We start from the raw sequence: 26,282 nt of genomic DNA, 5'->3' as shown, positions 1-26,282 counted from the left end.
CATCTGGATTGATAGGATTGGAAGGATCAAGTTGTTCCTTACAATTAATTGTACTATTTTTGTACCAACATGGTTGTAGAATCTTCTAATCTTTACCCAATGTATGTTAAGGATCAGTCTGAGTCTTTGGGTTCAGAAGTAGAAGAGCTTGACCAATCTGAGCCTCAGCCTCAACCACAGGGATTGGCTGAATAGAGGAGGTAGAGGGTTGGTGCAGGCTGAGTCAGCTGATACAGAAACTGAGATAGGTAAGTCCCACCCAAGCCCAGGAAAACACCACAAATTGACAAGAGGAGAGCAAAGGAACTTAAGTCATCCACTTGAAAGTAAGAAGCATGTCTCACAAATGAGCCATACTCATTGGTTCATCCTGTAGAAATATGGTCTATAAAGGAAACTGTGCCTTGACTGGCTCTTTGTGGCAATCAACATTACACATTCCCATCCTCAGACACATCCGACCTACTTCTAATCTATCTTAATTGTATGGCGCTTTGACATTCTTGGATAACCTAGCAGAATTTTGGTCTGGAAACTGACCGTTCTTGGATCATTTCCAAACTGGCATTTTTGTCTCTCTGGACTATTTCAGTTGTGTTTTCCTTCTCTAAGCAGAAATGTCTGTAGTTTTCAATGTGTTTATGTTGCCACAGATAAGGATTTAGGACCGCAATAAATACTTTTTTTTGGCAGCACAAAAAAGAATCTATTGATCAGTTTAAAAGTACACTGTCATTATGAAGAGAAATGTTGCTGTCAAGATACTGTTATGTTGGCACATCCTTTGTATTCCTTCGACCCACGTTCAGCCTTAGTAAACATGACATTCCCTAAAAGAGCAATGTACAGAAAAAGGTTGGAAAAGTGCTGTATCAGGGTTGTATAAAACATTTTAAATATGTCCTTTGCAAAGTTGAAATACTATGAATGTGAAACAGCTGAATACTGCATTATATATACTATAGATAGTATATACATTATATACTATAGGGAGAACAGAGAGAAAATGGCAATGAAAACAGGGAATGAGCTAAAAGTTATGTTTCCAGCATGGGTCTGGATTTAATTACATTATTTCATTAAAGGGCTGAGAGAGCCAACAAGAAAACAAAGGGTTTAATATATTCAATTTTTCTTCAGTTTTCTCCAAACTGAACAGAAGAGTCCAAAAGAGTGAACTATGTTGGGTTTCCCCATTCTATTTTCTGGTCAACCACTGGCGTAGCACTTGGTACATTTGTCTGAAAAAATAACAAGAAGCTTTTATTAGGTCATGAACTAAATGTGAAAATAATACAACATAGTAAACTAAGGTTGGATTTAGGCTTACGCAACAAACCAAAGTTGACAAGTTCAATGCTTATTTTTGCATAATATATATCAAAACAAATAAACCATGGTTTATTGTGTTAGCCTGAGCCACATAACCTTAGTGCAAGGCAGGGGTGAAATGCTACCAGTTTGGCCTGGTTCGGCTGAACCGATAGCAATGGCGGCGGGTGGTTCAGAGAACTGGTAGCGATGGTAGCGCAAGGCTCCGCCCACCCATTGTTGTTTCCTTCCTAGGCCTTTTTGGTGAAGATAATGGCAAAACTAAATCTCAGCAACATCAAACTAAGCCAACTACAGGTAGTCCTTGACTTACAACAGTTTGTTTAGTGATTGTTCAAAGTTACAACGGCACTGCAAAATGTGACTTATGTCCATTTTTCATACTTACGACCTTTGTAGCATCCCCATGATCATGTGATCAAAATTCAGGTTCTCAAAATTCAACTGGTTCATATTTATGACCTTTGCTGCGTCCCAGGGTCATGTGATCACTTTTTGCGCCCTTCTCGCAAACAAAGTCAATGGAGAAGCCAGATGCACTTAACAACTAGGTTACTAACTTGTCCACTGCAATGATTCACTTAACAACTGTGGCAAGAAAAGTCGTAAAATGGGGCAAAACTCATTTAACAAATGTCTCACTTAACAACATAAATTTTGGGCTCAATTGTGGTCGTAAGTTGAGGACTACCAGTGTTTGCCCCCTTTGCCATCTGTGGATACATGGTATTTGCACTGTAACAATAATATTAGGTGGAAAAAATAATTCTAATCTCTGAAATATGATATCCTATGCATGTTTGTCCTTGCAATATTGGGTTGTAAAAACCGTTTATCCATGCCACTGCAAATGTAATAAAAAGTTTTGATCATGCTTACTGAAGGATTGCTGATGGGTAAAGAGGTCACCATAATCTTAGAAACCTCAGGTGGACTCTCTCTGTTGCAATAGATCCAATGCCAGTATGCTTCTCTCACCTGAAAATCCAAAATTCAAAATCAGAAGGAGGAATCGTCTACTAGTCTCCTATTAGAGCGGGAAGCCCTCATTTAGCAAGCATAATCAGGACTGACAACTTGGCCTTTAAGTGAAGTCGTTGCTAAGGGAAACTATGCTGTGCTTATTACCTTATTTCAGCTTTTCTTTGCTTTACAGTTTTGCAAAAGTTGTAAATGACACAATTGGTCACAAAGTTACTTTTTTCATCACTGTTCTCATAGCAAAAAGAGGCGGTCGCTAAATAAGAACTACCTGTATGTTGAAATATTCCAAAGCAAAAGAATCAAATCAGCTTTAGTTTGGTTTGCGGATTTGTTTGTGTTTGTGTATATTAGTAAACAAAGTAATTAATCTGCAGTGTTCCCATTGCAAAGAGGCTGTTGTGATGCATTTTTCTTCTATTTCCCTAGTCTGTTTATTTTCTCTAAAGGAAAATTAAAGATTATACACATTTTTGCCATTTCTGAAACCTCCGGTAATGTCTGGTTGTATAATGATGGATAAACGGTTAAGAAGATACCAAAATAAAGAGAATGTACATATTTTGGACAGCCATTTAGTAAATTCCGTTACTGATCTATCTATAATCTCCACTGAACTTCACAGAGACTAAATTATACCTATGCTTTCTGAACAGACTAGGTAAAAGGATGGGTAATTACACATGAGGTATAGATGAATTCAGGTACAAATACAAAATCTGAAGCCTGGAGCTACTTTATATTTAGCAACAAACAGCCTCCAAAAAAACAACAACCCCAAAACCAGAACCCACCTCTTTGCAATATTCCAGAAATGTTCAGTGAAAAATGAACACATTTCCACATAGGCATGACAAATATGGCTTCAGATTCACAAGGGAAGCAAATATGCCACTCCATACCAATCAGTCAGTGGTCCCGCTGCTGACTATAACGGGAAGGATTTATGCCAAGGGAAGTTCAGTTCATTTGCAGAGTGAATTTGAAGTAACATTGGTTACTACCACATTTTTTATCTCTAGCATGGACAAGAAATTGGGAGTGGGAAATGGCTCTGACTATTCTTGTACCAGGAGCTCACAAAATCTTGAACCCAGTCTGGAAAATTTGAAATATTAGGTTGTTTGTGTGGTAACTTACATTCCTGTGCAACCCTCTCATTTTCTACATCGGTGATTCTCAGCCAGGGGTCATATGGATATTTCAAGGAGCACAAAAGTGAAGAACACATAAGAGGAGGCCACAACATATGCTGAGATATATAAAAACTGGGAAAATGGCAATCTTTTTCATCAATAATGTGACCCAAATAGGGGACCATAGGGAGGAAAAGATTGAAAAACATTGCTATACAACACCTTTTGGTTGAGCAAGCAGTGCACCAGGAAAATGAAGATTCCTTGCACACTGTTGGTGATGGTGAACAGATATGCCATAATGTCTTCCACAGGGCCATATTGAAAGAGGCCAAAACACCAGGTCACACCCAGGATGATCACATGGGCAATAGCCTTAAAGATCAGTGGCCTACAACAAAGGCAAGAAACCAACAGGGAAATGACACTGCTGAAAAGAGAGCATCTGAATCAATCTAAAGCAGGGCTGGGCAACTATGGCAACTTTACAGCCTGTGGACTTCAACTCCCAGAATTCCTGAGCCAGCATCTCTCAGTTCTGGGAGTTGAAGTCCACAGGTCATAAAGTTTCCATAGTTGCCTAGCCCTGATCTAAGGTAATCCTCTCTCTCTCTCAACTGATTCTGTGGTAGGTTGAAACCAGAACTTTCACTTCATAGGAGAGGATGTAAATGAGACATGTGGAGCAATGGGAAATGGCTAGAGTTGATTGTGGCCATAGTTAAAGAAGAAGAGGAGGAATGGGAAATTAGTACAGTAGGCCATTATCAATCACTTGGAGTTTCCCCTTTGCTGAGACAATTCACCTAACATCTACTGCTAATATCCAAGATTAAGATCACTGCTTTGATATCTGATGACAAAATGCTTAGTTTAAAATCAATGAATATTGAGACATCCTACTTCATATTGTACCTATGCTTCAGTAAAGTCATTGTCTTCTACAGATGCCCAACCAATATGTATCCATATAAGATATTTCTGCAAAATGGAGGAACAACCTAGATTCTACAATTTTTAACTCAATGGGAAAAAAGATGCTGACTTCCATCATGAAAAGGATCCTTTTGCTACTGATAGTTTCTAACCAATTCACCCCTCCCCCAAATTTTGCCAACCTCATGCACACAAAGACCTCAGCACTGTTCTCCACTACATGAATTTCTACATTTGCTCTCGAATGCTCTTCTTACATTGTACAAGTTTTCTATCTCACAATTTGTCATGAAAAAGAATTTTGAAGCATTGTTATTATCCACATTTCATGCTTTATGATACAGTAGATCTTACCTGGTATTTCTGACTGAAGATATTTTTGAATTGAGAGATGACAATTTTTTATGCAGATTCTTCAGAATAAGACAGAAAAACACCAAATTGACCTTTGGGAAGAAAAAAAAATCTTCAGAAAGAAATAAAGTAATGATAACAACAGCAGATAGATAATGTTCTAAGACTAAATAAGATGAAAAAGAGAGAACAATTGTTGGTTTTAGATCGGGGTCCCCAACCCTCAGGCCGCAGCCCATTTAGAACTGGGCTATGGCCCAGTTAAAACCGGGCCACACAGGTCAGCGGTAGTAAAACTGGTGGGAGGCTCTGCCCATTGACCCCAACATCATCAGAACGCTTCACACGTGCATGAGTGAAGCAAGCGCGCATGCGCGGCCCCATTGTGAACCAGTAGTAAAGGTAGGTGGAACCCACCCCTGACCCAGATGGTGTGTGTGTGTGTGTGTGAGTGTGTGTGTGTGTGTGTGTGTGCGTGTGCGTGCGCACACAGACCAGGGGTGAGTTCTACCTACCTTTACTACCGGTTCGCAATGGGGCCACGCGCAGAAACATTCTGATGATGTCGGGGTCAGTGGGCGGAGTCTCCTGCTGGCTTTACTACCGGTTGTATAGAACCGGTCCAAACCGGGGGCAACCCACCACTGACACAGACCCACTTGCGGGAGCAGCAAGTTCTTGCGGGAGTGATGCAAACTTGCACTCATAGACACATGCTTGTGAGTGGCAGATGCTTGCGCTCACAGTCCCTCTGTGAAACTGGGCGCACATACATTCCTGTCCCTCATGCAAAACCATCCCATCTCCCCACCACTCCATGCCAGATTGCCAAACCAGAAAGGTTGGAGACTGCTTTTTTAGATAGTACATTTTCTTAGCTGATGCTTTTAATGAATGGACATCTAACTCTATTTTAATTACAGATGACAGAAAAAAAATAGAAATTTCTGCAAATCAGGACAAAATGAGTTATCTTTTCACTCTCTAATTCATCTTTTCTTTCTTTCCCTAACACCTTATCCTTTAGTATAAAATTGCAGCTCCTTGCAAAATATTAGAATTAATTAGCCGAAAGAACTAATTTTCCTACATTTTCAAAAATTTATAAACATGTTCCAACACATTGTAAATATAGAACAACCGACAAGGTTGATGTTTCCATTTTCGCTACCTGAGATCAAGATCTTTTTCTCTTCTCTCTCATTTCAGAAAAAAAAGTTATAAAATTCTTCAATTTCTCTACAATATTTGCTCACCACAATTATCACACAGACAGGTCCCATAAAGCTCCAGATAAAATTTGGATTAAGCCAGCAGCTAAAGAAAAAGAAATATCATCAGGAGAAATTTAGACAGAAATGCCAACAGTTCAATGTATTATACAGAGTTGTGCTCCCTGAGTTATACTAGCAATTGTGCTCATGGAGTTTACATCTTGGTGGCACCTGGCTGAGGGAAGCAGCTTTTAACCATATGCTAAAACTTACCGATAAAGAGTCCCAAAGGCTCCAGGTTTAATTGCTGCAGAAATAGCTACAATCAGGACAGGACACCCATAACCAATGAGGTACATAGATATCTTCATATACTTGCTGGCCCCGCTGTAATTTGCAACTGTCAAGTTTCTGACAGTGAGGTAGAGATTGACAGCTTCCAAGAACATCCAGACAAAACAGGCCAAAAAAAGATACTTCAGAATTCCAGCTATGACCGAACAAATGATCTGAATCAAAAATAAAATGTTATTTAAATATTCCTTTATCAGCATCTAATTCTTGAATTGCTGGTTTTGAAAGAAAATCAAGAATGGGCTATAAAAAGCAGAGAATGGAACATTTGACATTCATGCTTCCACCAGCAGCGCTACAGGTAAAATCTGTGCACCATATCTCTTCTTTCATTTGAGATATGTCACTATCATAAAGCTAACAAAAAAAAGCTTAAAAAATGGGTTTGCAAAGAAAATTGACTCAATTCAGTTAATCTATAGAAAAATGAATACTTCCTAAGTAGGCAGCATACCAGTGTTGAAATCTAAAATTTGTTACTACCGGCTCCGTGGGCGTGTCTTAGGGGGGTAATGTGACTGGGTGGGCATGGCCATTTTTTTTTTACTTTTAAAACCATTTTTTCGGCCAAGAGGTTGTAAAAAAAATGCTTTCAAAAGGCTCTGACAATCCCAGCTGAGTTCAGCTGAGTTGCCTGATCGGCAGAGGCTTTTTTTCTTTTAAAAGCCTCTGCCGATCAGGCAACTCAGCTGGGATCGTCAGAGGCTTTTAAAAGCATTTTTTCTACAACCTCTTCAGAAAAAATGCTTTTAAAAGCCTTTGACGATCCCAGCTGATCCGCGTGATCATCAGAGGCTTTTTTTTTTTTACTTTTAAAAGCATTTTTTCGGCCAAAGAGGTTGTAGAAAAAAATGCTTTTAAAAATTAAAAAAAAAAAGCCTCTGATGATTGCGTGGCTCAGCTGGACATGGAGGGGCAGGCAGGGATTTTTGCTACCGGTTCTCTGAACCACCCACCTCCATCGCTACCGGATTGGGCTATCTGGTCCGAACCAGGAGCATTCCACCTGCAAAGCCAGATGGGGTTCTCTCTCCACTGAGCAGAGCATCACATATTCTTCTGAAATACCTTGTTGCTGGTTTTATCTATTCCAAATATGAAGAGGAGGTCTGCAAAAAACAGGCAGAAGCTCAATTGTAGGTGGATGAAGGTGCTGCTGTTGTGGCTGGAGCGGCAGAAGAGGAATGTGACAATACACAGGAAGAGACAGATGACTGAGATGGACAACCCAAGGTAGCTAATAATGGTGAGGATCAGATCTCCCTGTAAACAGAAGACAGTTGTTCTCAAAATCATATGAGCCACCTTTTGATAAGGAAGATGTGTTTACACTTCGTCGAGACCATAGATCTGACTTACATATAAAAGCTATTCTATTACCTGACTGCTTTTGTTGTATTGTGATTGGAAAGGAAGTGTCAAGATCTTTAAATCTTGAGGATTACAAGCATTTCTTAGTTTACTTTTCTATATATGAAAGAAGGAACCATGAATAATTATGGAAAATCCGGCAGCATGTCAAACAGAAAAATGCTGCTTCAATGATGAAAATTGTTATCTTCTAGACAACAGCAGGACACAACAGTAGATATAACAAGTAAGAAAAAAAAATAACCTGTTGTTTACCACAGTATAATTCTGAGATGTTTTCAGAAGTAACATACATGTTTGTGAGTTGTGGCCATCAGTACAGCAAAACTGGACAGATGTTGACAGCTGCATTCTGTATGGGTGCTGTTAGAAAAGAGCTGTTGGCAACCATGATTGGACAAGGCACCAGAAATCCAGTGGACACAGAGAACCTTTTCCTGGGTAACTTTTTTCTGCAAGAGGGAAGTAATGTTGATGGGAGGTAGGGAAAAAAATCTACATATTTACTTTATCTCCTACCGCACCGTTTCAGAGTTATTAAACATTAACAAGGAAACAACTGTAAGGCATGCAAAAGGAACTATGTCAACATCGTAGAACTTAAAGACTAGGGGACACAAATACTATTAAATGCATAAACTTCATAAAAGTTGTTAGTGTGAAAAGGTGCTATCAAACTTCTGATTTATAAAGCTTGAATGACAATAAAGTCTACCTAGAACATTTATACAGATTTACATTTTTCTTGATATTCTGCTTTCTTCCTTAATATATATTCATAAGACGGATTGAAAAAAATGGCTTGGTTTCCGAGGTAGACTTCATTTACATACCTTGAGATGCTGAAAAGTGAGATTGACCGGGGTAAAAATATTCTGTATTTTGCTCCTGGCAGAAACGCTTACCAGCCTAGAGTTCATATGAACATCTGTCAGCGTTTCATTCTCCAGGAATGCTCCATTCTTCAGTAAAGTGTCTTCTAAGAGTGATTTTAGCCCACCATATGATATAAAAGCCACAGCAACAATATCTGCAAGAGACAGAAGGAGGGTCAGGGAGACACATAAAACCAAATAAAGTATACATGATTTTCCGAAACTTGGGAAAATGTTGATAATGAAAGGATCAGTGTAGATCCATATATTTACTTTTTGGTAAAATAGGTACTATGGTACCAACTACTTTCTATTCCCTTTCACCTTTCCCAATGTGGATTAGATTAGGGATTGCAATTTCCCTAATCTAAACCAGAGTGATAAAACACTCCGCAAACTCAAAAAAACTAGGGTTGCAGCTGATAGGGAGGGAGCAATAAAATAGATAGTAAAAGTAATTTTGGATCTACTCTGTAGAAAAACTAAGCTAGTTATGAGCAATACCTGTGGTCATGGCAGCTGCTGTGCTTGGGTGGATGGCCATTCGATCTCCTTGAGCTTTTAACGTGAGTGCTTCATTCTTTTCAAAGGATTTTGGACTGATAAGTTTTGTTTGGATCACTGAAAAGACAGAGAATTGTCGAGTTCCTGAATGGATCTAATGAATTATATCTATCTATCTGTCTGTCTATCTATCTATCTATCTATCTATCTATCTATCTATCTATCCATCTATATGTACTTATTAAGTATATTATATATATATATATATATTTAACCAGAAGCTGATATCAAATAAGAACCACATGTCATAATAGAATGAAACAAAAATCCTAATTATAGCACTTGCTTTGAGTAAATGCACATGCTTTGAGTTAGAGCCTTACAAGTTGATGGTTCATTCATGAAAAACGCTATTAACTGAATTGATTACAATGCTGCTGGTCTTATTATTACTTGTGATATTAATAAATCTTTTTGTTTTCATTTTTTAATGAATGATTTGATTAATTGTGACAGCTTATTGGAATGTTTCATGCAAAGGTAGGAATCAAATTTAAATGATAAATGAAATAAATAAATTGAAAACATGTCTGAACTCTCATATATAGGTTGCTTTCATTAAAGAAGTCAAAATTGTGAGTTGGCATGTGCACCCCTAGTTGATGAATGAAAGAAGACTCAGTACAGGGAATTTGACTTGTACAACATATAGGCAAATGCCTTTCTTTTTTTTCCCCTTCAAAGATAAAGTTCATCTTTCTTTTTCCTTACCTGTGAAGTTTCGAACCACAGTTTGAGAGATGTTTCCTGGATTTGCAAGAGCTGTTAATAGTGCACCTGAGCTTATTTTTTCCGTAATCATGGGCAAAATTGTAACAAAATCCTTCTTTATGTTATTATCCCAGTGAGAGCGATTATCAAAAAGATTTTCAAAGGAATTCACCGAGTCCTGCAGCATTACAAGAAGCAAACTTTTCAAATCTCATTTGAGTTTTTCTCAAGCATTTCATTAAGAATGTTCTTGTCAGGAATTGTAGAAGACACTCAATATACTTCAACTTGAATCTTACACTGTTATATCGCTGTATGGCTGGATTCAGATACCATGCATAGCTAAAAGATGGTTTTATCAGCATAGCCAGAGTGATCATTTTAGAAACCAATGCCAAAACAAACCCTGGAACCCAGTCTGTGCATATAAAAACTTCACCTGCTCATTTTTTCAAATTCAAAACAAAACCTAAAGTTGTGATATCAGTTCCATGGATGACATTAAAAAATTAATTTGAGTGTCCTTTTACTTTTTTGCTGCATTTTTAAAACCTTCACAATTTAGCTTTTGTGGAGTTCTCAGTATAGACTTCATCCGTTTCTAATTTTCATATTAATTAACCCTAACCCTAACTACAGTAGGTTTTGTGCCATCTTAATGTTTAACAGATTAATTATGCACTTTATCAGAAATGGATTCATTTCTCATGACTCAAAAAAGTTTACGCTACAATACAAGAGATGAAGTCCTTTGTTTGGGATCAAAATACTAACATGGTTCCTCAGTGGAATTCATACAATCATGGATCTTGTATTCTTGATTATTTGTTAATTTTAATTAACAAAAGTATATATAAAACTTGATTTTGCATACCAAAATTAAATAAAATGTATTTACAAAATTAAAATATCAAAAAATGGAATCTTATGAAGTATGGAACCAATTTATTTACTTCTATCTTTATTTATTTTATTTATTTATTGGAATTTGTCAAACAAAAATGAGAACAAGAATAAGAGAATAAAAATACAATGACAGGACGATAGGCATGTTAGTGCATTTATGCATGCCCCCTCTACTGACCATTTAAGTATGAAGTAAGGTCCACGGAAGTCAATTTGTGACTGAAACTGAAAATTTGTAGCTGAGATAACTGAATCAGGTAGGGCATTCCAGACTTTGACAACTCTATTACCTTATTTTCCATAATTTAGTTTTCCAATTTCATTTCCACTAAACATTGACAAAGTCCCTTCCCTTCCTGATGCCAATCCCATATTGAAACACAGATATTAACTTTTGAATGAAGATTTTCGAATCTTCATTCGAAAAACTGATTTAATTCCTAGAATAATGACCTAACTTTTCCTCTATCCACTCATCATCAATGTACACAATAGGAAACCATACAGTCTTGCTTGTCAGGAAAGAGAAGCTGTGGTCAAATGTTGTCTCTGCAGTTTTCAATAAATCTCACTTTCAGGGTGGCTTCAGTATGCATGTCACTAGCACCAAGAGGATTCTCGAAGTTCAAGGCTGAGCCCATCACTGAGCAGTATAAATTCTTTTCCTAAAAGAAAAGGAGAAAGGAAGCACGGTGTTCTCAGAGTTGGCAAGTGAAGAAAGAATCTCTGCATAGTTATTTTGGCTGGGGTCTCTAACCTTGGCAACTTTACGACTTGTGGACTTCAAAAACTGGTAATGTTGGCAAGGTTGGAGACTCCTGATTAGGACAGGACTGGAGACCTGTAGAAACCATCTGTACCACAGATGCCAAATCAGTTCATCAGACCCTGAAAGCCATGTTAATTGAACTTTCTTTTCTGGACATACTGATCCAGGGCTCTTTTTTTTTTTTCTCTTCAGAAACAATGTTCTGAACATATATTTTAGGGACTAGCAAATCTTCAGCGGGACTGGAGGTTACCATACATTTCTTTTGAACACTTTGCTTAGCAGTCAGAGATAAAATAAAAATCATACAAATTAGTGGCAGTGTTTTCAATGCTTGTCTTAAACTCTCTTTTAAAGTGATTTTTTTATTAAAAAATTGACATCAAGGTTTCTGTTTAAATTAACCAGCAATATTTGACTTTTTTTAAAAAAAATGGATAAGCTTATCCATAATTGGCCACTGTGATCTGCAGAGACTTCAAAGCCACATATGAAGAGGAGTATTGGAGGGCACATATATGCTAAAGGGTGCTCATTCTTTGATTTCTCTGGACATAAATAAGTGGGAATAGAGGCATAGCTAGGCAACTAAGCAGGATGGCCTTGTGGGCAATAATAGAGCCAGCATCAAAATGGGAGGGGGAAAGGATTTAGGAGGTAGGGTCAGACAAGACTTCATAACAATAAGAAGACCAGCAATTACATTACTGGTGTCCCCAAACTACTGCAGAGCTACAGCAAGGGAAAAAAATCCGCCAGTTTTACCATCATCCACATATCCCAATTTCTCTCCCAGCAGTAAATTGACTCCCCTCCCCTCCCACTTCCAGCTGATAATATGAGCTCAAGCAGGTTCACAATTGATTGTGAACTGCCACAAACGCCACACACAAAGGTTTCTTGTGGTTAATAGCTTGTCATTATTCAAATCACGTTTCACATCAACTACTCCAAGTACATAACTCTGGAGCATTGGTAGTATAAACAGGTTGATTTTTTAAAAAATGATACAAATTTAACATATAATGTATTATACTTACTGTTTTTTGTTCATTTAAACACTGATTTGAATTGAAATTTTTTTCCACTTCTTTTATTTTGGAGTCAAAGGGACTTTCTGTAAAGGAAAATACAAAACTGTAAGGTCAAAGTGAACTGTCCACTTAAAAAGTTAAAATACTTCGATGGATGGATCTCATGTTCAGGGGGTAACATTCTGGTCCTTTCCATGTGTATGAAGCAGCTTTGCTTACTTTTTATAATTTCATGAATTACCCCTTCATCCAAATTTTATGTGGCCCCATCCCTTGGAACAAAACAATCATTTTGGAACAAAACTCATTTTGGTACACTAATTGGAACAAAACAATCATTTTGTTATTGTTGAGAGACAAAACACTCTATTACAATTATTTGACCTTATGCAGCTTTATTCAGAAATTAATCTTATTCTCACTTCTAAACAGACAACTTATGATCTAACCAATTATAACAAAATTTATAATGAGCAGTTATACATTTCCAATCTTCCCATTTTACAGTAAACTCTGGAGAAGACAATGGAACTTCATTTATAGAGGATCCTAGAAGAAACATCTTTTCTGGAATCTTCAACCAGGGCTCAGGCTGGGAATGGGGCAGAATTGATTATCCTGGTAGATGACTTATTTTGGGAATCAGGATGGAGTGCATCATTCATGGTCATCTTAGTTCTTTCAGCAGCATTCAATACGCTTGACTGTGTTATTTTTCTGGACACAAGGAAGGGTAGGTGTTGGAGATTGTTTCATCTCTTTTCTATGAGTTGTTTTGATCATTAGAACAAATTGTGAGAGATAGATAAGGACAAGGTCTTTACATGTTGTCTTTTGTCATCTGGCACCAGGCTACTGTTATTAAATGATTCTTTGTTTAAGAAAGAACAAGGAACAATTTCTCCCTCTTTTTTTCTTCTGCATCCCTCTTTTCAAGGTTTATTTATAAATGTGTGGTTTTTCTATCTTCATATGTTTCTGTGTACGTCATGAGTATATCCTTAAAAAAACATATGCTTTAAGAAAGGCTCCTGCTGAATTTAAATTCCTCTGGTTGAGGACTGGAGGAATTCTGCAGTTATATCACTCCTTGCTTACTGGACAATTTCAGCTGTTGTATGGGAAAAAACTTGAAACAGTGGTTGCTACAATATGGGGTACTATGGGGTTCAATCTTCTCCCCCATTCCATTTAATATCTTCCTAAAACTTCGGGGAGAAGCCATCTATCAATTTTGGGTGAGATGTCATCAATATCACTACCCAAGTTGAGCCAAGTATACTCTGGTAATCCCAAATTGGTGTCTGGATTACTAAATGGGCAAAACAACTTCAGATTAAATCCCTGCAACTTGAGAACATTGCTCTTTGTTGGGAATAGATGTGGCTCTATCCTGGTTCCAGTTTTAAGTCTTGACGGAGTCGCCTCCCCTATAAGCAGCAGCATCTGTGCAATTTTAGGATTTTCCTGGACCTACTCTTCCTTCTGAAACTACAAAGAAAAGCTGTAGCTGGGGCTTTGTGCCTATCTCTGACTGATGTACCAGTTGCAGATCTATTTAGATAGGCATGCTCTGAGTTCAGTGACTCATGCCCTTGTCAGCTCTCAAACTGCCATCACTCCATCTCCATGAATTTGCCTTTGAAATGACGTGAAGTGCATCATCCCATCTGCTTGCTTGAAGTAGAATATTCATCTGTCCTACACCTTTGTTATAATTACAGCATTGGATATGATTTGATTATGGATCCAATTAAAAATGTTGGTTGTCATCTTTAAAACTCTACGTCGCTAGTCTTCCAGAAAGCTACAGAACTGTCTCTCCTTTGAAGATACAGTCTGCCTGAAGCAGGAAGGAATTTTAAAGGTTCCCTACTCCTTTTGTTTGTTTGTTCGTTTGTTTGTTTATGCTGTGAAAGATCTTTTCTCCTAAGTTATAGAACTCCCTTGGCTTTCATAAATTGATTAAGACCAGACTGTTCTGCTGTTCATTTATGTGAATTAGGTTTTTTTTTTTAAGAGAAAGAGATTGTTAGGTGCTTCTTGCTGCCATTTTATTATATGTACCTTTTGTGAGGCACCTTGCCTAATTTGGAAATGAATAGTATATAAAAGTTCTTGAAGTCATTCGGTGACATTGATTGGAAGGAGAGTTAGAACAGAAGATGCATTTCTTTTTACAGCGCATAACTGACCACAAAATCTCATAGTACTCAGTAACTTGAATGGTTTTGACAGGTGGTCATCTAAATTCCCACAAGATAGGTTGGATGTTGGATTTGAATTTCATCTTCTGATTGTGAAACTACAGAGGCATCTGATTGACTGGACAAAATGGAGCTTGGCATAATTCATTGTGGTACTCTTTGTATTAATTTGTAAGAGAAATATTATGTGCAAAAGCCAACTAATCCAATTTTATTTATTTTTCTTCTGTGCTAGAGAGAATGTACCATCTGTGCAAAATTCAAGGTGAAATGTCAGCCCATTGGCTGATTTTAAATGTTGATAATTGCCAGAAGTTTTAACTTTTTATCTTTTAAGAAGAATGCTGTCAGTGAAGGCCTTGCAATCCTTTGCTCTCAAACCCATATTATGTCATAGACCTTTATTAGTTTAAACAGCTCAACAACTCTCCATAATAGAATATTTCATTTATCAAGACATTTGTAGTAGCTGAAAATTACAATTCTATTAGTTCCATTCAGTTAATCTCAAGAAGATGCAATTGAAAATAGTCAATGAATGAATACACTTACTGTCAGGAATATTATTATATGATCCTGGCCAACGGTTTTTGCAATTGCTGCCTGGAAAAATAAGGACATTTTCAGTGACCATATTCATTTTAAGCAAAATTAGACACAGTATTGTGTCTTCCTTCCTTTAAGCACATTATTTAGCATAAACTAACTGAAGATTTTAGGAAGATATAGCTCACTGGCAGATTTTTTGCACTAAAAATGTGGTCCTGATTTATTTATACGATAGTAGCAGCTAATGCATCTTATTAAAAAAAGGCAGGAGAAACATACTAGGAATATAACAAACTTAAATTCTCTGCATTTTACCATGGTTTTTTTTTTTTCCATTTTTTTTTTAATTTTTCAAAACACAAAATATAAAATACATCTTTTTAGAACAGGTGCTTGTTCCGTCATATAATAAGTACAATTATTAAGATTCCCACAATCAATTTTGTTCCCATTTTTATCCAATTACATCTTTTTTTTAAAAAAAAAAAAGAAAAAAAGAAAGAAAAAAATCTTATTCTGAACATTTATCATTCAATTATTTCGCCCAACGTTCTAGACTATAAACACCATTCTAAATCTCTATCATTTTAAACAATCAATATTTCATACACATTTCTCAATTTAAGACCCATTACGCCAAATCTATATTTCACCTCTTCTTGATCACAACTAATATCCAAATCTTATCAAAAAATTATTTCCGTTTTCTCTTAGAATTTTTACAAAATCAATCAACATTTCACTTTGTAGTTTTTACTTCCAAAGTATTTTATTTTGATTTAGTTACTCCATAATTATTCTCTTATACTATTAAAATTATTTTGGCTAATTCATACTTTATATAACTCCAATCTGATTATTTAACTGGTTCATAGTTATATTATTATTCTCCTGTAAAGTTTCTTCCACTTCCTCCTAATTTTATTTTTTAGCTGGGTCACATCTTGATCTGCTGCTTTCCAGCAAGACTTACCTCCACTCCTGACCCTAAATTATTTTGGCTGGTTCACAGTATGATTTTAACTACACACCAACCTTATCTCCTTTACTCCTCCTATATTTATTTTATAACTGGTTTGCAACTTAAATAGTTGGTTTCCAGCAGTGCTTTCCTCCGCTCCCACCTTTATTTTTAACCGGTTCACAACTACATTTCAATTGTTCCCCAGATATAGTTTCCTCCACTCCTAACTTTATATTTTTTGGCTAGTTCACAGTTTAGCTTTAGCTGTTACCCAATATATGCTTTCCTCCACTCCTAATCTATATATTAATTGGTTCGCAGCTTTACTTTAACTGTCTTCTAGTGCATATTTTCCTCCACTCCTACCCTTATTTTTAACTGGTTCACAATTATATTTCAATTGATCCCCAGGTATAGTCTCCTCCACTCCTACCTTTTTATTTTTAACTGGTTCACGATTCATATAAACTGTCACCCAGTGTATGCTTTCCTCCACTCCTAACTCTGTTTATTAGCTGATCCACAGCGTTGCTTTCACTGTTTTCCAGCTCATGCTTAACTCCACTCCTAACTCTTATTTTAATTTTTAACAAATTCCAAGCTTTGTTTCAACTGTTTTCTAATATAATACCTTCCTCCACTCCTACCATATGTATTAACCTGGAGCAAAACTCTACTTTAGCTAATTTCCAAAATCATATTTCACATTACTCCTAGTTTCACATATTTAATTGATTAATAATATTTTGTTTTAATTATTATCTTGCTTGCATTTTCCTCCCTTCCAACTTCTCTTATTCAATCTGTTAGCTTCAAATTATTTCACAATGTATTACCCATATTGTTTTTCCATTTATTCTCCTCCATATTTCTAATTTAAAATAAAAATATATTTTAACAAATATCTTCCAATGTCTTAAAAAACCTTTTCTTCTAAATTGTTGAATCTACAGAAAATTCAAAGTTTAAGAACAAGTTAAAGCCTCCAGAGATCGTATTTTTCTTAGATCATTTGTGCTCTTATTTCTTAATCAAATTATTTGTGTATTTATATATATATTAAAACAAGGTGGTGATAGTGATAACAAGGAAAATAATAACAATAGTAATTACAATAAAAAATAAGGAAGTAATAGAGACATCAATAAAAAGTGAAAGGGGAGTTTAAAAATAACAAAAAAAATTTAAACAATTATATTAGAGAGAAAAGAGAGAAAAAATAAAGAGGGGGGGAAAAAGCAGATGAGAAAAGAGTAAAAGAAAGAGAAAAAAGAAAGATAAGAAATAAAAAGAAAGCATGGAGAAGAAAGAAAAGTATCTCCTAACATTAATCATTCACCCAATAACCATTACATCCATTTGAATCAAAATGTTCCGGTTGGCACTGCAGGGATACAGACGGGGAAATGGCGAGCTCCGCGGAGCTCTGACAAAACCCCGTCTGCCAAGCTGCCACCGACAGGTCTTCGGACCTCCCCTGTCTTGAAGGGACAGGGGGACAAGAAGGGACCCCTTGGGCGGCTGAGAGGAACGGGCAGGTTCCTCGGGGCTGGAGGCTTTCCCTTCACGCCAGCGGCAGTGGAACAACAGCCATGGCGGCTGTCCCGAAACCGCAGAAACCGGGAACAAAGATCATGCTGGAGGAGAGGAGGAGAAGTGGAGAAGAACAGGGAGCTTGTATGCCGGGTGACTTTAACAATTGCCCAGGCGGGAGCTGCCCTCAGATGTGGATTGCAACAAGTGAGCCCATGTTTTAATAGCTACAGGGGCTAAAAGACAAAGGACCTGTTTAATAGAAAGCACTTATTATGACTGTGGAAATGGCTTAGTTACAATTTTTAAAACTATTTTTATTTTTATTTTTCCTGTGGATACATGAGGCTAGACTGATTTTGTGGAGTGAGACTGGATTATATCTGGGAGAGAGGAAGGAGAAGAGGAAACAACTATGTTTTAAAAGTAAAGACAAAAGACAAATGGTGATGGATAAAATGGCTCCTAGCTCTGAAGTGAAAGTATGAATCCCAGACTATTTGTTAATTGAAAAGAGAAACTATGTCACTTGTTACTGAATTGACACTGAGAAAAGACTTAGAGACCTTGGCTTCTGATACATAATCTGTTCACTGGAGGATTTATGGAAGATTTGAAAGAAGAAATTAAATGGAATAATGGAAACTGAACTAAGTAAAAGTGATTATAAGAGAAAGGCGTGGCAACAAAAGGAAGACATGATGATATCATATATGGAATAGTTCCAGAATTAACTTTGCAGAACTTATAACTTCGATGATATTGAAAGGGAAAGGAAATACATTTGGACAGATTGCAGAAAAAAACCAATGGAATAAATCAAGTTTAATAAATCAAGGTTCTCATGTTTAAAGCACTCCATGGCTTAGGACCCGGGTATTTACGAGATCACCTTCTGCCACCGATAACCTCCCACCGGCCAATCCACTCCCACAGAGAGGGTCTCCTCAGGGTGCTGTCGCCCAAGCAATGTCAACTGACGACCCCCAGGGGGAGAGCCTTCTCTGTGGGGGCACCCGCCCTCTGGAACGAGCTACCCCCAGGAATACAACTGATCCCGGACCTCCGTACTTTCCGTCGAGCTTTGAAGACCTTCCTATTTCAGCAAGCTGGGCTGGCTTAAAATTTTAATGGGTTATTTTATGGGCAAAGGATTTAAATTTTGGGAAACCAATTTGATTTAATTCTGTTTTAATTCATCTTAATTTATATATTGTATGTATTTTAATCTTGGCTGTTCACCGCCTTGAGTCCTTCGGGAGAAGGGCGGTATACAAATTTAATAAACCTAATTTAATAAACCTAAGTAACAAGATAGCATTTTACCATGGTTTGATTCTGACTTAACACATGCCAATTTTCATTAAGGAACAGCCAGTGATATGGAGCAAAGAAAGTGTGTAACTTCCGTCAGTCGAGGGGGAAAGGCTCTAAACCGATTTATCAGCAAGTATTCAAGGGTGGTATTAACTGTAAGAAGCAGTTGAGTCAGATACCAACTGTGTAGTTCCACAGAAGGGTAAAACATCAAAAGGCCAAACCTGTGGTTATTATGGCTCAACTTTTTGAAGTAGTTTAGACAAGAAGCACCAACCATGTAATGAAATTATATTTCACTTCACTTTTATGCATTTGGGGATTACATGTGATAAAGGCGCAGAGATAGTTTAAAACTTACCAAAATATGATGCGAACTGACACAGGTAAAAGTAAAATCTTGATTCACCAGATGTTCCTACCGAAGAAAGCAATTCCTTTCAATCTTAAAACAATCCAGCTGAGCAAGACTGCTAGAGTTTCTTTATTGATGTAAGGATATAGCCAACCTTAGATAATTGCTTGTTACATGGGCATGATGGAATATTTAGCAGAAAGAATAAAGGAAATAAGGGAATAAAGGAAAAGAAAACCAGAAAGGAAAAGAAAGTTTTTCTTTTCCTGAATTGTGAACTACAGTGATTCACTTAACAACTCTGGCAAGAAAGGTTGTAAAATGGGGCAAAACTCACTTAACAACAGAACAACAGAAATTTTGGGCTGTTTGGGCTCAATTGTGGTTGTAAGTCGAGGACTACCTACACAGATGTTCTGAAAATGTTCTCCACCTAATCTCTACATTAGAAACCTAACAAGTTTGTATTATTTTATTTCTCAGTCTGATAAAGAGTGTTACAAACCTAAAACTTTCGCAGATTTCAGTTTGTTAATCTTGTTGACAGATCTCTTCCCATAAAATGTAGCTAGGTACAATCAGACATGTAATAATATTTTTGTGATCTTTTCAGTGCAGTAGTTTATTTATAAGCATGCATTTTATATTAAAGAAAAGGAAGATAGCAAGAAGGAACCTTTTATCAGTTATCACAGTTGCCTGTTTTGTTGAGGAGTAGGAGGGGGATAAATAGCAATATATTCCATAGTTTGGATAGGGTTCCTCTATATAGAATTCAACTTTTTATATCTGCTATAAATTCATTTTAGCAGGAAAAGTAATAATCTGTCAATAAAAATTCCATCCTGAAATAAACATAAGCATGCATGATACATGACAGTTTTGATGCAAAACTGGTCATACTGGAAAAAGATATACCGGTATATATAAAATGCACCCATTTCTCTGCAAAAGAAAATTAAAATGTTTTTATTTCAGAAGGTGTATGACTATACTTGCCTATACTAATTGGAGATAACTCTGAAGATGTACCCATATGGTGTTACTATGCAAAAGGGATTTGTTACTATACAAATCCACATTCAGTTTCCCTAAGTTGTCCATCTTTCCCTCCTGACTTTTTTTTTGTGCACATGTTTTGCACATCTATACCTTCCATTGTACATGGAAACTGGAGTTCATTACAAAGAAATATATAAATATTAGCTGACATTTGAATGACAAGCACAATCGGTGTTTAGGATCACTTCTTTATACTATTCTTGTGAAGGTAAACAAGTTTTACCTTTTGCATTTGCACAAACGATTGCCAATCCAAGACCTAAAATAAATAAAATTCAATTATAATAATATAAGTATAGTATAATTGTCTTAAAAATGCAAGATCGTCCCCCTTCCTTTTTAACTGAAATAAGTTTGACCTTTGAAATTTCAGTTGCTTTGGCATAAACTTGGATTTGTAATTCCACTTGTATTATGATTCATTTAAAATTGTTATCATCATTGCATCATTACACTGTATAAAACCATCTGCTGGAAAAAGGATTATAACATTGTTAAAATTATTCATTGTGTCAAAATAAGAACATTCTGACTGAATATGAGCACTACATTAAAAGTTATGCTGAAATGCATGAAAAAAATTCCCTTAAGAATTATATAAAGTGTTTTAAATAATAGATGAAAATTCATATGAATTTTAGAGATCTTGCAAAGTACTCATGACTGTTGCTTGTTGAGATCAGTGTCATGTCCTAAATAAGAACAGTCCAAGGCAGCCATATTCAAACAAAGTCTTTTTATTAGGAACATATCCAATTGGCAAGGTCTCGGTGTAATTCTGAATCTGGCCAGCCTCCAGAATTACACCAATATATACAATATATATATATCTATATATCTATATCTATCTATCTATCTATCTATCTATCTATCTATCTATCTATCTATCTATCTATCTATTCTCAGGATCACATTCTCCAATCGGTTCATAGTCCATCAGTCTGGTGACTCCAAATATATATTAAAAGTTAGAAACATTCTTCTCAGGATCACATTCTCCAATCGGTTCATAGTCCATCAGTCTGGTGACTCCAAATTCCACCTTCCACCATCTGCAGGCACTTTCACTGTTCTCACGGGAAAGAATGCCATCTACCCATAACAATCCCCTTATCTCGCCTACCTCCCTTCTTGTTACCAGACATGGTGATCTTGAAGCACTGTTAATCCCCATACAGCATATTGAAAGAAGTAGGAAAGAATATGCATAAGAAATGACTACAATTTAAAATGGCTACGCATATGTCAGCTTCAGGGTCGACAATCAGAAGGTGGTGTGCTATGCACAAAAGAGGAGCCATGAGAAACAGATTAACAGAATTGGAAGGGACCTTGTAGGTCATCTAGTCCAACCCTCTGCCCAGTGCAGGAGACCCAGTGAGAGGCTCCTTAGCAGGAAGTCTATATAGAGTTCAAAATATCTGTTGATATTGAAGGTAAGAGTTAATGGAAATTAAGTGTGGTTGGAAATCCTACTTTCTAGCAAAGCTAAACCATGTGGCACAAGAGATCGTTGGATTGTAGCTTTTTTAAACTACCTATTCAACTGAACTGGTAGCTAACTACCGGTTCGCCCAAACCGGTAGCTTTTTAAACATACAGCGCGCGTTTGGTGTGCACTGCACTCTACACTGGTCCACACTGTGCATGCAGTACAACCGGCACAGCACGACCGGTGAACCGAGAGCAAACCGGTTCAGATTTCACCACTGGGTTGGACTTAGACTACTTGTAGCAATGTAATGACTCCAGGCTGATTCCTTTCTTTACTCCACCCCCAGGCTTTACTTCTCCTTCTTGTACATTCATGAATGAAAATAGCAGTATGATTACATGGAAGAATTAAGATTGTAAAACTTCCAATATTATATCAATATTGATTCTTCTTAAATTTTTAAATAGTTATGGATACAATTTTAGGGATTAGTCAGAAATTGCTGAAATCAAACTGTTTCAAGTCTTCAAAATCAATGAAACTGCCCCTGCTTAACCACTCTCCCACCTTTCATTCCCGCTCTCCACACTCCCCCACCCTAAAATTTCCTAAAACTTCTGTCTTCATTGGACTTTTTGAAGGAAGCTCCCAGGTCTTCTATGACCTTAGAACTTCTTTTAGGAGTAGATTTACTAAATACTGACCTAAAGTTTCTGATAATGACCATTTTGGCTTGCAGAACATGATACAACACAACTGGGTAGAAATACTTTAGCTGTAATATACTGTACTCAGAGATGTCTGGTAGGGCTGAGACATGGGCAGTTTAGCCTTAGCACCAGAGAGCCAAAGTGAGCCAAATACTCACTCCTCCATTCTCAGCAATTGCTTTAAAGCTGAGGTGCTCTAAAGCAGCAATGCCACCAATTGGTTTCTCTTGTCTCAGTACAAATCTTTCCCATTATATGGAACATTCCACCTGGAATATATCTGCTGTACCAATGAGCTATTATCTGATTTCCTTAAACCAGGAATTGTCTACTCACCCAGAACGATGCAAGTGAGAAGATTCCTCATTGCCTTCTTGTGTGAGTGAGTGAATTAATGACTAATTTTAACCTTTCTCTTTCTTAAGAGGTAAAGCATAAAGGAACTAAAAAGTGCTATGAATAACCCAGTGCATTAATATGCATTTCCTATAAGGAAAGGGTGGGCAGAATATTAAACAGCACAAAAAATGTTACTGACTTCTGCTCTTAAAGTCACACTTTAAACCTATGAGTTATTTTTATATATACCCAGACTTGCTGGCTGGGGATTTCTGAGATTTGAAGTTCAAATAGCTTAGTTGCTAAGATTGAGAAACACTGACACACGTAATGATTCTTTTCAGTGCAGTTGTTTTCTTACATGCGTTTTTCTTCAGAATTGCCAGTGAATAAAAAATGGGAAGCTGACAAAAAGGAAGTTTCTCTCAGGTATTACAGTTGCCTACTTTTTTTTTTGTAAATATTTTTTATTTTTTTCAAACATAAACATAAAATATAACTTTCAAGAACAGAGTCTCGATCCGGTCATAGATGGTTACCATGCTTACATTCTTTTAACAAGCTCCATTCACAATTTCCTATTACATCTTTTAAAAATAAAAATTCAAAACATAAAACAACAAATTTTAACATAAATTCTAGCATCTTCATCTAAACAAATCCATTATCTCATAGTCTCCTCCTAAACCCCGTCCATTGTTTGGCTGATTTCCAGCATAATCTCCTCCAACTCTCCTCCTATTTGCTTGGCTGATTTCCAACATTTTATTAGCTGATTTCCAGCATATTATGTTTGGCTGATTTCCAGCATAGTCTCCTCCAAGGCTCCCGGTTGCCTGCTTTTTTGAGGAGGGGAGGGGACTGTAGCCATCATGTCAATAGATACAGAGAGGCTACCACTCCCATAGGGAAGCCTTGTCCCAATTACCAAAATACCCCCAGCTTGGTCAGTTGCAAAAAGACTCCTTCCTGCCTCACCAGATTGACCAGATACATCAGTAACCCATGGACTCTGCTCTAAGTGGGAATACAGTAGAATCTCTGGTCACAACCATAATTCGTTCCATAATTTTGGTCGCAAACCGATTTGGTTGTGACCTAAACCTAATTTTGGAAATTTGCTGCTTACAAAAAAATTGGCGTGGAAGGGGAAATCAGCTGCAGAAAAAAAAAAGTGATTTTTTTGGTCGGAACCCTATTTGGTCATGATCAGAAGCATTCGTGACCAGAGGTTCTTCTGTATACAGAAGTAAGATGGATACCCCCCACATTTCTATCCTCTACTGCCAGAATCTACTGTGAGTAGCTATATTTCAAAAATTTATCATCTATCTATCTATCATCTATCTATCTATCTATCTATCTATCTATCTATCTATCTATCTATCTATCATCTGTCATCTATCCATCTATCATCTATCTATCTATCTATCTATCTATCTATCTATCTATCTATCTATCTATCTGTCATCTATCATCTATTTATCTATCTATCTATCATCTATCTATCTATCTGTATAATGTCTACATTTACATCTCTCTTCTCTCTCTCTCTCTCATCCATCTATCTGTAGCTCTATCTATCATCTCCAACTACCTATATTTATTGACGATTACTTCCTGAACATGAATACGTACACAAGGCTCCTATTCATAAAAAGGGTAATATATCACTTAGGAATCCGTGCATAGAAATACACATTCTGTCTTCCTGAGTTCACTTTCCATTCTGATTTTTCAAGCACCACCTGTTATGTATAGATTCCTGGCTCATACATCTAACTTCTAGTACACATGGAGAGGAACAGTGGTGGGTTGCCCCCGGTTCAGACCGGTTCTATAGAACTGGTAGTAAAACCGGTGGGAGGCTCTGCCCACTGACCCGGATGTCATCAGAAGCAATCTGCACATGCACGATGTGAACCAGTAGTAAAGGTAAGTAAAGGTAAGTAGAACCCACCCCGGAGAGGATGTACAATTTCATGCGTCATTTTTGTTCCCAGCCTGAACACAATTATCTGAACTAGCCTCTGCCTCTAATTTTAACCATAGTCTTCGCATCTATTTAATCTGAGTCCTATAGGTAGACAATATGACATAAATTGTAGTTCATTGCAAAAAAAAATAAGTTGTACCTTTTTTGACTGTATAAATCATTTATAATTAATACCTAAAATAAATGAAATGGAATTATAATAGTATACTGTATGCTATAATTGTCTTTATAATACTTTAACAAAAAAGGTACAACATGACAATTTGATTTGGTCAGTGGCAATATAAAACATTTCTTTCTTCCTCTTTTTCTTCCTCTGACTATGGTTTGTAGGAGTGAATAAATAACCAATTATTATAGCTCTGATAATAAGATTTAAAGAATAAAGGAACTAAAAAGTGCTATAAACTTTGTATTGCATTAATATACATTTCCTAAAATCAGAGGGAGGTGTATTAACATTCATTAAAAAAATACTAAAAAATTATTCACTTAGTCAATCCCAGGCTTCAATTAGAGCCAAAATTCTTCATGAAAAGTCAAAGTTTGGCATCCTCTTCATCTCTTTAACAATTAAAATGTCCACCAAATTTATGTTAACATGTATAATTATTTGAAACCAAAAATTAGCTACGAAGGAATCTTGTGAATTAAATACCATGCTTTCAAATGTCTTACCACTCTAGAAAACAAAATCTAACATCTACTTTTTTTAAAAAAAAAATATTCCTTGGGAATTTCCCATGAAACAACATTTCTGATGACTGAACCTCATCCCTAAATCTTGGAAGTACATAAGTCTTGAAGTCCTGCTCAAAAATAAATGTCGAATTGACTATTGCTACCCAGAATATTCAGTTTTACATACGTAAGCAGTGATTTTCTAAGGCAAGGAAACACTGAGTTGTTTTTAATAGTCCCACTTAATACTTTTTAAATACAGGAACTGGACAGCATGGCTGCACTATGTATACTGGGTAAGTGTTTATTTGTTTGTCTGTATGTCAAACTGAGAATCACCTCCCTCCCTCCCACCCAGAGAGTCTGTGGAATTTATTAGGTCTACTAAACTTGTGCTTTACACGAGAAGGATACCAGTGTGTTTCAAGCTATTTTCTTTGTCGCCTGACAGGATCCCTGCACCTCCTTCTTTAAAAGAAATCAATACATAGAAAAGGAAAAAAATGTGGATATTTTATAAAGTGAGGTACAGCATCACTGTGATTTTCAAGAAAGACACTGGACCCCTAAGGGACACTAACAGCATATTCAGAAATA

At 36.6% G+C, this 26,282-nt stretch overlaps 1 protein-coding gene across 1 annotated transcript; it reads right to left on the bottom strand.

Annotated features, from left to right (window-relative positions):
• Nucleotides 1-1,178: 1,178 nt before the first annotated feature.
• Nucleotides 1,179-23,036, bottom strand: LOC139314115 (adhesion G protein-coupled receptor E3-like). Its single transcript, XM_070939649.1, has 16 exons — nucleotides 23,006-23,036; nucleotides 20,748-20,783; nucleotides 15,297-15,347; nucleotides 12,544-12,620; nucleotides 11,307-11,399; nucleotides 9,829-10,006; nucleotides 9,058-9,174; nucleotides 8,512-8,708; nucleotides 7,972-8,130; nucleotides 7,376-7,570; nucleotides 6,227-6,462; nucleotides 5,996-6,056; nucleotides 4,740-4,831; nucleotides 3,672-3,840; nucleotides 2,212-2,310; nucleotides 1,179-1,241 (listed from the first exon to the last, which is right to left on the bottom strand). Exons 1-16 carry the CDS (start codon nucleotides 23,034-23,036, stop codon nucleotides 1,179-1,181), a joined length of 1,854 nt encoding a protein of 617 aa, XP_070795750.1.
• Between the last annotated feature and the right edge of the window lie 3,246 nt (nucleotides 23,037-26,282).

The sequence above is a fragment of the Pituophis catenifer genome, unplaced genomic scaffold, assembly GCF_029215685.1.
Source record: "Pituophis catenifer annectens isolate HBS135680 unplaced genomic scaffold, rPitCat1.0.hap2 SCAF_3, whole genome shotgun sequence".
NCBI lineage: Eukaryota > Metazoa > Chordata > Lepidosauria > Squamata > Colubridae > Pituophis > Pituophis catenifer.
This window is presented reverse-complemented; position numbering and strand designations above follow the sequence as displayed.

What these genes read in the sequence shown, in the direction of transcription:
- LOC139314115 (XM_070939649.1), bottom strand. Translation starts at nt 23,036, where the DNA reads ATGAGGAATCTTCTCACTTGCATCGTTCTGG. An exon ending in CGTTTGTGCAAATGCAAAAG is followed by an intron (nt 15,348 to 20,747) that starts GTAAAACTTGTT and finishes TTATTTTTCCAG; the next exon opens with GCAGCAATTGCAAAAACCGT. An exon ending in TCACTTTTCAGCATCTCAAG is followed by an intron (nt 8,131 to 8,511) that starts GTATGTAAATGA and finishes TCCCTCTTGCAG; the next exon opens with AAAAAAGTTACCCAGGAAAA.